The sequence below is a fragment of the Carettochelys insculpta genome, chromosome 18 (assembly GCF_033958435.1).
Source record: "Carettochelys insculpta isolate YL-2023 chromosome 18, ASM3395843v1, whole genome shotgun sequence".
NCBI classification, from domain to species: Eukaryota; Metazoa; Chordata; order Testudines; family Carettochelyidae; genus Carettochelys; species Carettochelys insculpta.
In genome coordinates, this window is record NC_134154.1 from 3975839 (window position 1) to 3993258 (window position 17420).

Consider the following 17420-nt stretch of genomic DNA (forward strand, 5'->3'; position numbering starts at 1 on the left):
TTTCTCTTTGCTGGGCCTCATGCAGCTCTGACCTCTGGGCAAGACTCGTGGCTGAGGTTTATCACAATAGAATCACTTGTCACTTGGAAGGGAGAGGTCACACTGAACAATACAGAACTGCAGTTCCTAGCACTTAATCCCATAAGCCAATGTTCCTACCCAGAATGTAACCATGGCAACAAAAAGAGGATGCCAGCCGTAGAAGTCTAGACAATTGCAGAGAGGAGGGATGAACAAACACAAGACACAAATGTAGACTGGTTAGTGGGAGGGATGGGAGCTGTTGGCAGAATTGGCTTTTCTAATATGTACAGAAGGACAGCAGGGTTAAGTAGCTCATGTAGCTTCTATGGGAGCATTGCACATCCTGGCAACAGACGAAAACGAAGGACGGAATTCTCTCTGTTGAAAGGCACCTCTCACTATCACACGGCTGTCTCTGATGCTGTGGTGTGAGCTCAGTGTCCTGACGTACAGCTTCCCTTCTCCTCTCTCCTCCTCCTGCTGAATGAGGTATGCCCTCAGCAGTAGTGGTGCGGAAACATAATGGCAGGTGTCTTATCCAGCCAGGGGATATATTGTAGGTGCGACTCTTTATGCTACCTACACACCCCAACGAGGAGTTCTCCCAGAAAGAAAGTACCCAAGGCTGGCTGGGGAATATTTCTCACCATCAAACAGATGTTCACTGCCCTCCTTCAGCAAGCAGCTAACATTGAGTGGGATGAACAACTGTGCTCGAAGAGGGTCTCCATACAGGTAACTGGGCAATGCAAATGGACCCTCCAGGACTGGAACCAACAAGAAACCACAAGATGTAGCTTTCCGATGCCAACCTTGCACCTGTGGAAGAATTCAAACAACGAGTTATATCGTGTATAACTGCCTGGAAAGGACCATTTATGTGCATAAGAGCAACCTGTCTCGCCAAGAACCAATCAGCCATGCTCAATGACCAAGAGGCCTTGCCTGCAGAGTATACTGAGCAGGCAATCTTCATAAGCAAAACAGATTTCAGAATTTTATTTTTCGAGCCATGACGTGGCACATAAATCAGAATACTCAATTAGATTATGCTGCTGCAGAGAAGCTAAATGAATTTGTTGACATATTCTTCCCCGCAGAGGAGGAGAGAGAGATGTTCCAACCTGGCCCATTCTTTTTACGTGACAAGCCTGAGGAACTATCCCAGCCTGAAGTGTCATTTACAGGAAGTTTTGCAATGAACTGATAACTTTAAACAGCAAATAAGTCATCAGGAGCAGATGGCATTCACCTAAGGATTCTGAGGGAACTCAGATATGAAATTGCAAAACTACTAAGTGCGGTATGTAATTGATCATTTAAATTATAGGTGATCTTGGTAATTGCAGGCCAGTAAGTCTAATTTTAGTACCAGGATGCTGGATTGTTCTAGTTAATTGAAAGGGGATTTGTACTGCCGTCTATGGTAGATGCCAGTGAACCAAGTTTTCCAGCGATTAAAGTGCTGGATAACAAAGCTTTTATTGTATTCCACAATGTTTTGGGAAAAGCAGTATATAGTGAGGTGGAAAAATTTGTAGATGATAGAAAATTACTCAAGGTAGTTACATCCCAAGTAGACTGCAATGTATCACAAAGAGATGGCAGAAAACCTGGTGACTAAGCAACAAAATGGCAGGTGAAATTCAATGCTGATAAAAGCAAAATAAATACACATTGAAAAACCTAATCTCAGTTTACATACAAAATAAGGAAATCTAAATTAGCTGGTACCATCCAAGACAGACCTTGGAGTCATTGTACTGGTACCAGTGCCGGATGAGAGAACTTGCCCAACCACAGGAGGTCAATATTGTCTAGCAGCATTACCAGCACTTCCACTGCTCTTTGGGCTCTTAGAAGACATTTAGGGATAAATTACAGATAAAATTACAGCACTGGGAGCCAGGACTGGTGCCTGGAAATAAACTTTCTAGCACCACAGGGAACACGGCCACACCTATGATAAGTGGTCATCCATCTTACTAAAATCATGCTGGATTAAGGATATTGCCAGATGAGAGTCTGCTGGATTAAAGAGGTTCAACCTGTAGATACAGGCAGTCCCCAAATTACTAACAGGTTATGTTCCAACAGTTCATTTGTAAGTTGGTTGGTGGGAGTCCAAACACATTTTCCCACAGTAACAACAATACAAATGATAAATAGACTTCCTGGCTAGCCCACAAAACCCTATTTAACCCATAATGCAGCTGAAATACTGTGTATTTGCAAAGAAAAAAAATTTTTTTTTTTAAAGTCTTGAATACTGCTGCTTGAGGAAAGTCAGGTTTAGAGGATGAGGAGGTAGGTGGATATCGTGAAGGGGACTTCCGGGCATCCCCCAGCCACCATCCTTGTGGGCTCTGCATAGGCTCCTGCAGCCAGTGCCCACCCCAGCATGGACTGCACCCAGCCTGCACTCCCCAGGAAGTGGCAAGCAGCGCAAGTGCGGGCCAGAGGACTCTGGATGAGCAGGGGAGAGCTATGCAGCAGACAACTGGAGAAAAACAGTGCTTTGAAGCAGAAACTGATGCTTCTCTCCAGCCATCAGCTGTGCAACTGTCCCCTGCTCTTCCTGAGTCTTCCAGCCAGCAACTACCCTGCTCACCGCCACCTGTGCCTTGTGCCTGGCTCCACTGAGGCTGCAGGTAAGCTTTTGTTTGTATGTGCAGATGTTTGTAAGTCGGGTGTTTGTAACACGGGAAGTACCTGTAGGTCCCTGAACACATCTGCTCAATGTGCAGCAACAGAATATGAAGAACCATTAGCAAAGGGACAGATTATCAAAGAGAAAACATCATAATGACATATCACCACCCTCTAAGTTTTCCTAGCCTCTAACTGCCAGAAGCTGGGAGCGGATGACAGGAGACGGCTCTCTCCATGATTGCTCTGTTCATTCCCTATGAAGCACCTGGCATTGGCCACTGCTGGCAGACAGGATACTGGGCTAGATGGACCTTTGGTCTGCCCCATTATGGCTTTTCTTAGAAATATCCCATTTTAGGAGCATTGGTAAATTAACTGATTTAGTCTGATTATAGTTAATGGCCAAGAATTGCTTGATTGGAACAAAATTTCAGTTTAAAAGAGGATATACATGATTGATGCCAAAGTGTTGAATGGGATTTAAAGAGTCTGGGATTTCTAAAATGTCAGCCCCTTGACAGAAAAAGTTGCTATATAACACCAAAAAAACCACCCCAAAGCTAAAGTAAACAGGAAATGTAGAGAATAGTTTTCCTTGTACTTTCATCCTCAGTGTTTTCAGTGGGTTTTTAATGAGCTGTTTTGCTGAATTGGGACAATAGGCTGCCTACCCAAAGGATGCCATTAGAATTATTCCACTCCTTTTCAGTTTAAAATTCAAGGCACCCTTGGTGAAACTGTGCTGGCTCTCTGTACAGGATCAAAGTCTATACCAGGGTCAGCAACCTTTCCAAGGCAAGTACTGAAATTTGACCTTTTGACTTCTGTGTATGGTCCAAGTACTGGTGATACTTTTTAAAGTCACTAATAGTCCTACTTACAAGAGCTTCATTAATAAATAAAGATACAGAGCTTTACTGTGTAGGTGGTGGTGGATAGCATTAGCTGGTCTTTTGTTAATCCACAGGCTGCATGGCTTTGAGCTCCCGTCTTACATGCCTATGAAAATTGGCTCACGTGCCACTCTTGGCACCTGTGCCAGGGGTTACTGACCCCTGCTGTACACCATGCCTCAAGTGGGATTTCAACTGAGGCCTTGGTCTCATTCTAGCCCTCTGTACAGGGTGAATTTTAACCCACTAGAAGTAAGAGAGGGCTACACCTTAAGATGGGGTAACTAACACACTGACTGAAAACAGTGATAAGACACTCAATCAGCGACATACACACACTGCAATCGCAACAACCATCAAAACCATTTTTTAAAAAGGAACAAACTTTGCTGCACATCTGTCCTAGCACTTCTCACTGGCCCTCCCCACTAATTACCTTGTTGAATCTCCCTGTGCACTCATGTAAGGAGACACAGTTAATCAGCCTGGGAAGTCTGAGAGCATCCAGGATGCCAGGACCCTTACCATCTCAAAGAGAACAGCCGCTGTCACTGCCATCCAATGTAATTTGATTTCGAAGGCAGCATTCAGTGAAAAATTGCCATGGTAGTAACAACTGCACCACTCCAAGCGGTCTGTGCGGTTATTCACATCCACATCCAGCGTCACTGTCCGTTGCTCAGGTACTGTGGCAGCTATGTAGATATGGAGTCAGAGTATTTTCAAAAATGTATCCAGGAAGAGAGGGGGAGTGGGGAGGGAGGCAAAAAAAAGAAGGAACATTAAAATGAGACATTAGTTTTCAGGCACAGGTTGATATAGAATCATAGAAGAGTAGGACTGGAAGGGACCTCGAGAGGCCATCGAGTCCAGCCCCCTGCCCTCACGGCAGGACCAAACACTTTCTAGACCATCCCTGAAAGCCATCTATCTAACCTCTTCTTAAATATCTCCAGTGATGGAGATTCTACCACCTCCCTTGGCAATTCGTTCCAGTGTCTGATCACCCTGACAGTTAGGAACTTTTTCCTAATGTCCAACCTGAACCTCCCCTGCTGCAGTTTAAGTCCATTGCCTCTTGTTCTATCCTCAGAGGCAAGGAAGAACAAGTTCCCTCCCTCTGCCTTATGACACCCTTTTAAATACCTGAAAACTGCGATCATGTCCCCCCTCAACCTTCTCTTTTCCAAACTAAACAAGCCCAATTCTTTCAGCCTTTCTTCATAGGTCATGTTCTCTAGACCTTTGATCATTCTCGTTGCTCTCCTCTGGACCCTCTCCAGTTTCTCCACATCCTTCCTGAACTGCGGTGCCAGAACTGGACACAATACTCCAGCTGAGGCCTAACCAGCGCAGAGTAGAGCGGGAGAATGACTTCTTGTATCTTGTTCGCAACACACCTGTTAATGCATCCTAGAATCATGTTTGCTTTTTTTGCAACAGCATCACACTGTTGACTCATATTTAGCTTGTGGCCCACTATAACCCCTAGATCCCTTTCTGCTGTACTCATTCCTAGGCAGTCCTTTCCCATTCTGTATGTGTGACACTGATTGCTCCTTCCTAAGTGGAGCACTTTGCATTTGTCCTTATTAAACTTCATCCTGTTTACCTCAGCCCATTTCTCCAGTTTATCCAGATCCTTTTGAATTATGACCCTATCCTCCAAAGAAGTTGCAACCCCTCCCAGCTTGGTATCATCTGCAAACTTAATAAGTGTACTTTCTATGTCAATATCTAAATCGTTAATGAAGATATTGAACAGAACCGGTCCTAAAACAGACCCCTGTGGAACCCCACTAGTTATACTTTTCCAGCAGGATTGAAAACCACTAATAACTACTCTCTGGGTACGGTTATCCAGCCAGTTGTTCACTCACCTTATAGTAGCCCCATCTAAGTTGTATTTGCGTAGTTTATTGATAAGTATATTATGTGAGACCGTGTCAAATGCTTTACTGAAGTCTAGGTATACCACATCCACCGCTTCTCCCTTATCCACAAGGCTCGTTATTCTATCAAAGAAAGCTATTAGATTGGTTTGACGTGATCTGTTTTTAACAAAACCATGCTGGCTGTTCCCTATCACCTTACCACCTTCCAAACGCTTGCAGATGATTTCTTTAATTACCTGCTCCATTATCTTTCCTGGCACAGAAGTTAAGCTGACTGGCCTGTAGTTTCCCGGGTTATTCTTGTTGCCCTTTTTATAAATGGGTACTATATTTGCCCTTTTCCAGTCTTCTGGAATCTCTCCCGTCTCCCACGATTTTCCAAAAATGATTGCTAAAGGCTAAGATACCTCTTCTATCAGCTCCTTGAGGATTCTAGAATGCATTTCATCAGGCCCTGGTGATTTGCAGACATCTATTTTTTCTAAGTAAATTTTAATTTGTTCTTTTCTTATTTCAACTTCTAAACCTACCCCTTTTTCACTAGCATTCTCTCTGTCAGGCATTCCTTCAGATTTCTCAGTGAAGACCAAAACAAAGAAATCCTAAAACATCTCTGTCATTTCCAAATTCCCTGTTACTGTTTCTCCCTTGTCACTGACCAATGGCCCTACCCTCTCCTTGGTCTTCCTCTTGTTACCAATGTATTTGTAAAAAGCCTTCTTGTTTCCCTTTATGCTTGTAGCTAGTTTGAGCTCATTTTGTGCCTTAGCCTTTCTAATCTTGCTCCTGCATGCTCGTGTTGTTTGCCTATATTCATCCTTTGTAATTTGTCCTAGTTTCCATTTCTTATACGATTCCTTTTTTATTTCGAGATCATGCAAGATCTCCTGGTTAAGCCAAGGCAGTCTTTTGCCATGTTTTCTATCTTTCCTATGCAGCGGGATAGCTTGCTTTTGGGCCCTTAATAATGTCCCTTTGAAAAACTGCCAACTCTCCTCAGCCGTTTTTCCCCTCAGTTTAGCTTCCCATGGGACCTTACCTACCAGCTGTCTGCGTTTACCAAAATCTGCCTTCCTGAAATCCATTTTCTCTATTGTACTGTTTTCCCTTCTACCCTTTCTTAGAATTGTGAACTCTATGATTTCATGATCACTTTCACCCAAGCATCCTTCCACTTTCAAATTCTCAATAATTTCCTCCCTATTTGTTAAAATTAAATCTACAACAGCTTCCCCCCGGTAGCTTTTTCAACCTTTTGGAATAAAAAGTTGTCTGCAATGCAATCCAAGAATTTATTAGACAGTCTGTCCCCTACCGTATTAGTTTCCCAACATATACCTGGATAATTGAAGTCCCCCATCACCACCAAATTCTGGGCCCTGGATGATTTTGTTAGCTGTTTAAAGAAAGCCTCATCCACCTCTTCCACCTGGCTAGGGGGCCTGTAGTAGACTCCTAGTAGGACCTCATCCTTGTTTTTTACTCCTCTGAGTCTAACCCAGAGACTTTCAACCTGTCCATCTCCTATGTCCATCTCCACCTCTGTCCAAGTATGTACATTTTTAATATACAAGGCAACACCTCCTCACTTCTTTCCCTGTCTGTCCTTCCTAAGCAGGCTGTACCCTTCAATACCAACATTCCAATCATGAGTATTATCCCACCAAGTTTCTGTGATGCCAACGATATCATAGTTGTATTCATTTATTAGTACTTCCAATTCTTCTTGTTTATTTCCCATAATTTTTGCATTTGTATATAGGCATCTCAGACATTGATTTGGTCTTGCCTCACAGTTTTGCCCTGGCCCTCTTTTTACTCTCCCACTGTAGCCCATACTCCCTCCCATTTCAAGTTCATCTCCCAGGTATCCATGCTCTCCACTTACCTGCAGGCTTTGCTCCCCTGCCCCCGTCGAACCTAGTTTAAAGCCCTCCTCACTAGGTTAGCCAGCCTGTGTCCAAATATGGTCTTCCCCCTCCTCGAAAGGTGAACGCCATCTCTGCCTAGCAGTCCTTCCCGGAAAAGGATCCCGTGGTCAAAGAAACCAAAGCCTTCCTGGCGACACCATCTACGCAACCAAGCATTCACCTCCAGGATACACCTGTCTCTGCCTGGGCCCCTACCTCTGACAGGCAGGATATGCTCCCCTACTCTAACCTTTCAGGGCCAACAGAAAGAGTCCAAGAATTTTGCTAACCTTTATCACAAGAATGAAAAGGAAAAGAGAATTCCACACACACTAAGGAACTCTGCTGCCCCAGTTTCCTTACCTCCAGAAAATATTACCCTAAACAATCCAGTGACATCTAAACTGGGGCAGAGAAGGACTCTTCCCTGCTATGAAGTCAATCACACTCAGAATCTACTGATTAAAAACAGAACAGTTCTATAATTTAGTCGTACTCTAGTGTGGGACAGAAGGTGCTCTGGGGCATTAAACATGCAACATTCGCCTCTGAAATTGTCCAATTTACATATCTCCATACAAATCACAACACTGAACACTTTTACATCACAGAAGGAGTATTTCAGAGTTTACGAAGACCACAAAAAAGGGTGGTCTTTTTGGGTCAGTTAATTGGCACTGCTGCGATTGATGCAATGCTGTTGATTAAGCAAGTCTGCCGAACACCCTCTATGTAGATGGGAGATGCCATCTGTATGCTAGTTCCCTGAGAAGCACAATATACATCAACAAAAGAGTGTATCACATCAAAACTGTGCAGCAAAGACAGTGCTGTAAGTCAACCTACACTACAGCAACTTCAGTTACATAACATATATAACTGAAGTGGTGTAGCTGAGCTCAACTTTTAGTTTTAGTGTTGACCAGCCCTAAGATACACAGAGTGGAAGGGGAAACAGAACCATGGGAAGGACTTGCCCAAGGTCACACAGCAAATCATTGGCAAAGCCAGGAACGGAACCCAGGTCTCCTGACTCCCAGTCCAGTGTCCTACTCCTTAAACTAAGCTGTACTTATTTGTCATATTAAATGAATTAATTTAATGTGTTTCTATGCTGTTCAGTCTAAGACATAAAACATAATGATATGCACTAGGGCCGTATTAACATTGTTCCATTTCCCAACCCACATATTTGAACTCTCTTGAACTGTTTGGTATTTTTTAAGCAGAGAAAAGAAACAGCTCATGTTTTACAGAGTTAGCATTTAAATATTGACAATTAACTGCTGGAATTCACGCCTTAAGTAAAGGGAACTGGAGCAGGGGCAGAGCTCCCAACTTAGCTTCTGCTCTAATTTGAAGACCATGTTCTGGGAGGCTGGATTAACAGTGTGACACCCTATTGTTTACGCTGCACTTATGTTAGCTTGGCAACACAAAAAAAGATCAATAATAAATGCCAGAAATTTCATCTCGGAGACCACCACTCAGGATCTTTTAAAAATAAATCCCATCACTTCCTCACAGATTTTTCTCCCTTCCAACTCCCTTCTAGGCCAGACACTGTCAGACATACCAATTTAGTCTTCTTTTATTTTTCTTGTTCCTTTTTACTACTATCGCTGAAGATGCACTGCTACAGGGAGGCATGTTTGGGGGAGCTTGGGGGGGGGGGTCACTTTAAAGTTACAGTGCAAGGTTTTCTGGAGCCATTAAATGTAAGGTAAATGGTGAACCACCACAGAAAGCTAGGTTGGGATGTTTGAGGGCAGTATCCCAAGAGGAGATAAAAGGAGAAGCAGCTCAATCAATAATAAAAGCAGGTGCTGTCTACCAGCTCAGCCTGCACAGACAATTATATACCAGCCAATCTGTATAAATTAGCACATGCTGAAGAATGAACTCCCTGCTCCCCTGGTAAATTGTTATTCTTCCAAGATACTGGTATCACAAGACTTTATCTGGACTGCAAACAATCTCCTTCCACATTACGCAGAACTTCAAAACCACCACTGCATTAGCATCTGAAGTCTATCTAAATTTAGGAGACTTAAATGGGTTATTAGAATGTGGTCCTAATTTGAAGTAGTAGGACCTCTGGCTTTCCACACACTTGGCTGCTTTTAAGAGAAAACTCACCAGCTTCCCAACCGTCTTGTACCAGTATTAGCTAACGAGTTATAGTGCACATTGGGGAGGAGCAGACAGGTTATTCTCCAACCACAGACTAACTATGCACATGGTTACAATTACTAGTGCATGCACTGCTATAAATCAAAAGGGACAAGATTAGGTGCACCACAGATCAGATTTCCATTGGGAAGGGAAAAGTGACAATCAGGTAAATGATAGGGGAGTTGGCAAGGATACGGATTTTAGGGTACATGGAGCTTGTTCCAGAGCTCCCAACACTTGCATGCTATTTCGTATCACAGGCTGACATTTAGGGAAGGTGGAGGAGCGGGAAGTAATCAACTGCAGCCAAAACCAAGACAGGAACAAATGAAGTCACGTGGACCCGATGCCGCTGGGGTTAGTAACATTTCCTGCCTCAGATACTGGTAAGGCTTTTGGGGAGTGTTTAGAGGAGGAACAGCAATGTAGCACACAAACTTGTCTCCTTTTGAGAACAGGTAACACCATAACATTTTCTGTAGGAAAATCCAATCATCTTTGGAACCATAATGGGCAGCAGCAGTGTGGAAGCACTTCTCATCCCAGTGCCCCAACACTGGGCTATATATCATTATCCCCATTTCAGGATGGGGAAACTGAGGAACAGAGAAGTGAAGTGGTTTACCAAAACTGCACGGTGAGACAGAGAGAGACATCAGCAGAACCTAGGTCTCCTGAGTCTCAGCCCTCTGAACCATGCATGAAGGACCTGGACAGCAGGCTAGGCCCAAGTCCACCTACCACATTAATTGTGCCAATAAGATTTATTACTGGCCAAAATGATAGCTTTAACAGGTGGTAGCTAAGCACCTCCTGTACACACTTTGGCTTAAGATAACAGAATTATTAGCATGTTGTCATAGGGCCCTCCCCTCACTCTTTATTATGCTGTTCCTTTTCGAGCAAAGCTTTCAAAAATAGAGACAGACAGACTACCATAATCTCAGATTTAGAAGATACTGTTATGATACAAGAAGAAGGGTTTCATGGCTTCTCTTCAGATGAATCAAACATACAATTGAAGAATGTTGTGGAGTCTTTTTAAATTTAGATGAGACTTTATAAGATTCATCTTATAAATCTGAAGTTAAGGCAATGACTTTTCCGGCAAGTTTTACAGGGCACATATAGCATATGGCAGGAGCAAGTGACTCAAGCTGGCCTAGAAATGCAACAAGATGAGGACAAAGCACATGTATTAGGACACAACTAGTGAGTTTCAGTGGCTGCTAGTAGTAGGAAAGGCGCTGTGTGGTCCCTCTGGCACTCTAGTGAAAAGTGCTTTACACTGGAAGGAGATTTCCAGATGGGACGATGCCCATCTCCATTCCAGGACTGAGGTTCCAGATTCACACAGCTGGTATCTTTTATAATTGTTGCTCCAGGTGTCTGACTGGAGTTCTCCCACATTACTCAAAATTTCAGCCTAGACTGATGCTACCGCAGTCTCCAAGTGTCAGAGTGCAGAGGACTCTCCTACACCCCTCTCAGTTGTCACAAGGAAGGGTATACTAAGGACTTCTGCCACTGGCCAGCACTTGTTGAGGACCATTAGATCTAGTTAAGTGAAATTCTGGTGATCTGTTGACCTTACATATCATTGCACAGCAGAGACTGAAATCCATCCCCTGGCTGTGCAGAGACCCACCAGCTCTGCATGGAGATGGGAGACGAGTACTCTCTCTTCTTCAAACTTGAAAGAAAGGTGGGAATATCTTACTTCCAGGTAACAAGGAATACAGATTGTTCTTCTCAGCCAGTGAAACACACTTCAGAGACAAGACAATGAGACCACTTGCACGACAAACGTATGGCCAGCATGAGATCTGCAGCCTGTTACTGGTCCACGTGAGATCATACCCTTGGTTGGCTGCTACTCCCCTTCAAACAACTCCCTTGTACTTCACCAGATGTCATCTGTGCTCCGCATCTACCTAATAGTGCGGCTGCCTGGCTCCGTCCTCCGAAACTGCGGCTAAAGGAACTGTGCCTACTTGCATAAGAGGCTGGGCGGCTGGGAAGCCAGGGCAGGAGGAATGCTGGAATTTCTGAGTGCAAGAGCTCTTCTGCTACAAATGCCACCTCGAACCATCTCCTCTGGAAAGTGGAGAAATCATCCATCGCTGCTGTGTGCCACATGGTGGGCTGCTGCATACCCACTAGATAAAGGTAATGGGAAAAACTGGTCAGTCAAGAACAAGGACCCCTTGATACACAAGCTACCATTATGCTGCCTGCATTTCTAAACCTACATTCAGAGGGAACTGGAAGTTTCACGTGCCCTCCGATTCCCAATCGATGAGTCAAGAACTGAAGGAAATTTGGGGGATCTTTTCTGACAGGTATGTGTGGAGTCAGGGGTGAGCAGGGCTGTCCATCTGTCATTAAACTGCCTGTTATTTTTTTTGGTGTTAAATTCACAAAGCCAGAGCCATCTCTTCAGATGCCTCCACACCACCTCCCTCCTGCAAAACCACATTAATTTATGCGTGCTCCCCTTTCAACTTCCTTCTCAAGATGCACTTCTGCTGTAACAGCACCAACAATGCCACAAAATTCAAGGGCTACACTGAGCGGCAACAGGAGAAAACGCTGACCTCGGTCAGGCTCCTTATCAACGACAATCTTGTAGAAATAAAACCCGTAGATGAAGGTGCGTAAGGCCTCTCCAGACGCATGCACTATCAGCTGCTCATCCAGCATTTTCTAAAGAAAAAACAAATGAAAAGCAGCTTTCAGTGCTGAGCTAGGGCTTTGGGGTGGAAATGGGAAGACAATAGAAAAGTGAGTCTTTCCTTGGGAGACATCAAAGGTCCAAGCTGTAAACGTGAGAATGGCAGCAGTGCCTCCCTAAATGTGCCTTAAACTCTGCAGGCTATTAGTGAACAGGGTCAGAAGTCCACATCTTCCAAATAAACTGTAGTTTGCCACTTTGCAGACCTCCACTAATTGGTCTCCTGCTCTGTCTACCACCTCCAGTGTGTGCCCTTGTAATTTGCCTTTGCATGGGTTTTCAGGGAGCTACTCATGTGGCTTCAGTGCTCAGAAGGAGGATCTTCTGGAATAGCTGCTGGAGAGAGAATTCTAGAGCATTTCTGAGTCTCAAAAGGCAACCCCGATGTGATTTGGTAACCACTAGTCAGTGTGAGGTTGCGTGTAAAACTGCCATCATCATACCAACAAGGAAAATAATTCAACACCTATTGCACATCATCATGCTGCTCTGTGACAGGACATCTAAAATCACACCATGGAAGAAAATATTTTTCCAAGTCAGTATCTGACAATCTGATGACTTACAAAACAAACATTGTTACATATTTATTGCAATTTTCCTTTCAAATGAATGCTTATTGGAGGAAGGAGAGGTGTAAAGACCTGGTGATACAAGGTCACGTTTCCCTATACACACATAGCAGGGGAGACACATGTCAAAATATATTAGTATGAGAATTTTAAATGAGCGTTTGGGTTTTACGCTACAGTCTCCCAAGAACTAGGCTCTCCCCAGGGAACGGGGCATCTCTAGCCCACCGGCCTGCCCTCTTGTCAGTTCTCTCACCTGCATGATGTCAATGGCCATAGCTTGGGTCTGCACACCTTCCACGTTATTCACCAGCCAGTGGACCACCTCAGCACTGATGAAGCAGTATGGAGAGAGGCCCTTCTGTTCAGAGAGCAGCTGGATCCCTGTACTGAGTCCCAACAAGTTAAGCATGTAATTAATTTCAACTGACGACAAACAGAAGGACAGAAAAGTTACTACTGCAGAGGAGAGAAACCCAGAACGAGAACTCTGAAGTTCTCTGTAGTTAGTTTGCCATTGGTCTCAGAGATTGCAGAAGCTAACATTGTGACATGGAGAATGGTCCTAACTCACACCCTTTAGAGTGACTCCTGCTTAGGGAGGGCTGGGACCGTGGCACCTGAACGTCATGTAACCACATGTGGTACCCTAATTTCTATAGTGACTCCTGCTGGGAGAGATGAGAACTGAATAACACAAAGATGGCAAAAAAATAAAGCTATTCCAAAACCCACGCAGTTCTCCCACTGCCGCCCACCCATCACATCCTGCTTGAAAGCCTCACAGTGAGATTTTATGCATGCTGTGATTCAAAGCTTACGTGGGGTGCTTCATGGCTTCGAGAATCTCGATCAGAGTGGAGGAAGACGTCAGGGAGCTTGCAGAAGACTGCTGAGAGCTGGAAAGTAAACAGAAGCATGTTTAACAGTCACTGTAGCTAGCAATCTCGTTTGGCAGATCTTTGGGAGAGCTACTGTTCCTTCTTTTCACAGCAAAGGTTGTTCCACATTTTATCTTCTGTTCTAAGTACACGTGCCAGTAATTTGCAAAAGGGAGGAGAAATCCAAGCATGCAGGTTTCTCCTCTGGAACCCCCCTTAGTACAATGCAGAGCAAAGAGGAGTCAGTTACCTTTGAGGAATAAACAGATGACTGAAGAACTGGTGGAAATTGTAAGCACATATTCCAGTGGATTTACTCGTGCTATACATACGCTATTTGCATGCCAGAAGCAATTCGAAGCGTGCCACTTTAAAGGTGCTGAATGGGAAACAGGTGCTACTTGCCATTTATTTTTAAGCCCACTTCCCCTGCACAATGTTTCACCACTAGACTGGAACATCTGACTTGGTCCAACTATGCATTGCAGGGAAGGCTTTTCCCTCAGAGGAGGGCAGGTCTTGATGCCTGTTCCAACCCTGGTTCCCTCAGAATGGAAAGCGCAGACAGTTGGGGTGAAAGAAATCAGCCTCATGTCCATTCAGTCCTGGACACATGGATTACAAAGCGAGTTTTGGTGGTGCTATTCAAGGACAGCGTCCTCCATCTAACTCACAGAACATAGTCTTCATATGACATGAGCCTTCCAGCGCTGACACAAGGCAAGAGCAAAGCACATATTCTTCTATATTTCCTGTGCTAAGTGCTCCCCACCCCTGTTATTAGCGAGAGGAATGTATTGAACAGAAGATCATTAAAGAACTGCTGTGCTCTTCTCACCTGTTCTCAATGGAGCCACCTGTAGCATAGCCCTGGTCTCCTCCTACATTCTGGGAGCTTCCAAGAGGCTGAGTGCTGCCCCTATCAGCTGACTGGCCAGTGTTTATCAACACGTTGCTGTCTAGGGTTGGCGGAACTGTCTGATCTATGGAGACCTGTAAGGAGCACGACATAGCAACACCTTTATGCAATTCACAGCACAATCCTTTTTCCATAACGCCTGCCTCTCCTAAGCACCCCAGCTCCAACTCTTCAGGTACCAATCAATCCTTTATGCAACCATACAAATACACAACAAAGGCAAACGCAGTCTAATTTTGGGTCCCCATTGTGTAGCTGTGGGCAACTCAGCAGTTCATTACAGCGTCCCAAACTGATCCAGATTAACATGTAGATTACCAAGTAAACAGCAACCATCCTAAGAGAAGTAATGGCAAGGTAGCTAAGATGGCTACAGCCTGATATTTTTAAATTTAAAACTAACAAGAAAAAGATTTAGACTTGAAAGAGAATAAGCATCACCACACAGCCATGGCGGCTGATAGAACAGGAACTCAAGTCAGTGCATGAGCAATTTAAAAGATAACCTCAGCTCTTGCTCTGAGATTGAAGCATGTCAATTCACCAAAGGAATTTCAGATGTCAGGCAACCCCTCAGCCCCCACAGAAGCATTCTTCACATGCTCTCGCTAAAAAGAAGCCATAATCCACCTTTCTTTGATGTTTTTTTTTTAAGATCGTACCAGAGGACTGATTGCCACTTGCCCACAGCTAGGGCACTGGTGATACTACAGTACTATCCACAATGGATTGAATAGTTAGGAAAAATTAACACAAAAGCCTTTTGGAGAGAACAGGAATGCTGAAACATTCAGCAAAAGACAGGCTGTAATTATCGGCCGCCATCTGCCATTAACACATATGGCTCAGGGAAAGACATGTTATGTAAAAAAGCTACATAAGTGGAGTGGGTGAGGGAGACAGGAACGGCAGAGAAAGGGGTACAATTAAAGCTTATCTGCCTTGATGATTCCACAATGCCCAGATCCAAGCACAGGCCTGACTGAAGGCATACAGCTCCCCTTGGCAGGAAATGTGATAGAGGATGACAGCCAGCCCAGGGAGCTGGAGGGGGCTTTATTCTGTGTCATCTCCCCTCCCTCCACCATCCAACTTCTCACACTTTGCAACTTGCGCCCTTTTCATACAGCCAAAAGTAGCAGATGCTCCATATTAAAGCTATAGGCACATTCATCCCTGCCAACCCCAGAGCTGGGCTAGTAGCATGCTTTTAAGATGGATTACCCTGTAATCAGCTACTAAAGAGTACGTAAATGGCATCTGATACTACTACTTCAGGACATCAAAGTGAATTCCACGCTTCCATCCCCGAATAACCTAAGAAACCTGAAAGTGGCACCGGGACATGGGTCTTACATCAGCAGCGATCAAGGCAGATAACACAGGAAAGAGTTATACCAAGAACTAGACAAGTAAAAACTACTGCCATCATTGTTTAGTGAAGGAAGGTGGAAACCGGGAACTTACTAACAACGTGAGAAGAGATGTTTGAGTACCTGGCAAGTAAAGGACAAGGAAGAGTGCAGGAGTATCCAAAGCACAATACAAATACAGAGTTGTGAATGGAAATAAGTGCATGCACCAATAGTCCCTTTGTATTAATTACTGTCCTTTAAGTGCAGTGAATTTCTCACCATTGCAGAAAGTGGTGACCTCAGGTGGTAACTAGCCCAGGTCTAGCTTTCTCAGTTACAAATTTAGGACCCGAGGTGCACTTCGTGCAGATGTGAGGGATGGAAAGATCTGATTCAGAACTGACCTGTGGATTGAAGGTCGAAGTTGTGCGTGGGCTGCGAACAAATTCCATAAAGAAGGCCCCATCCTGAAGGAATTGGAGGAAGTAGAAGCAGTAACAACAACAGTGACAGGAACAAGGAGGTGAAGAAAAGCAAAAATAGCATTGGGCAAGTGTGCAACCCACAAGGAGGGAGTGAAAGCCCCAGAAGACACCTCCATCCAGATAGGCAGCCACATCAGAGTTCAGACAATAAGCAGCTCTCCCTCTCTGCTGACATATTCCTCCTCCCTGCTACAGATGCCCCAGTCATTTTAGAGCATCACACTGTGATCAGAGGCCTGCCTAAGCCTATGCAACTCTAAGCATCCCCTCCCATTCGTTATGGTGCAGGGGAGAGGGAGAAAAGCTTTCACCAAGGCCTATGCATGCACAGACTAAATGGGCACTCCCTCCCCACACACACAGATGCCAGACATGGTCTCTTCCTTTGCTGCTAACCAAGGGCTTGTGCCAAGAGCCTCCTCCCACAAAAGATGAGACAATGGAGCCTCTCTAGGTTTTCATTTGTGTTTTCATTCTTTGTTGCCTTCTTTAGTCACAAGCCTTTCTCCAGTCTGAAGTTACTAAGCTAAGGCTGTACCTGGCGTCTATGTACCCATGATTTCTGTCCACAGGGACTTCACCCCCTGGTTATAAACTTGGCACCTTCTTTGGTGAAGGCACATGGCAGGTAAGCTGTGGCCCCAAACACAAATGCTAACCTAAGCCATGTTAGAAACCTCCAGGTGCTCCCCCAAATGGCTTTTGTACTAAGCTACCCCATTATGCTAAGTTTGCACAGTTGCATGAGAACTGCCAGCTGTGTCCCGTAGCCTGGGAAAGTACATTTTGGTGCGACTAAACCAAATTGTTCCCACTTGTCCCTTGATATAATGTTATTGTAGTGTCTATCGGGGCACTTGGACTGGGGATCCCTGAGCTAATGGCAAGGGAGTCTTGGATACCAGGTGAATGGCTCTTCACTCTA

General features: G+C 44.5%; 1 protein-coding gene across 5 annotated transcripts in view; it reads right to left on the reverse strand.

Annotated features, from left to right (window-relative positions):
* DEPDC5 (DEP domain containing 5, GATOR1 subcomplex subunit) overlaps positions 1 to 17420 on the reverse strand; it is a 66359-nt gene that overhangs the window by 4028 nt on the left and 44911 nt on the right. For 2 of the 5 annotated variants that reach the window (XM_075013111.1, XM_075013110.1), the window contains exons 33-40: positions 16415 to 16477; positions 14575 to 14729; positions 13677 to 13754; positions 13112 to 13244; positions 12147 to 12255; positions 11484 to 11708; positions 4095 to 4264; positions 672 to 843 (exon numbers count right to left, since the gene is read on the reverse strand). In XM_075013111.1, the coding sequence (XP_074869212.1) occupies positions 672 to 843; positions 4095 to 4264; positions 11484 to 11708; positions 12147 to 12255; positions 13112 to 13244; positions 13677 to 13754; positions 14575 to 14729; positions 16415 to 16477 (1105 nt within the window). The remainder of the gene's footprint in view (positions 1 to 671; positions 844 to 4094; positions 4265 to 11483; positions 11709 to 12146; positions 12256 to 13111; positions 13245 to 13676; positions 13755 to 14574; positions 14730 to 16414; positions 16478 to 17420) is intronic. The other 3 variants (XM_075013114.1, XM_075013113.1, XM_075013112.1) reach the window with 2 other exon arrangements.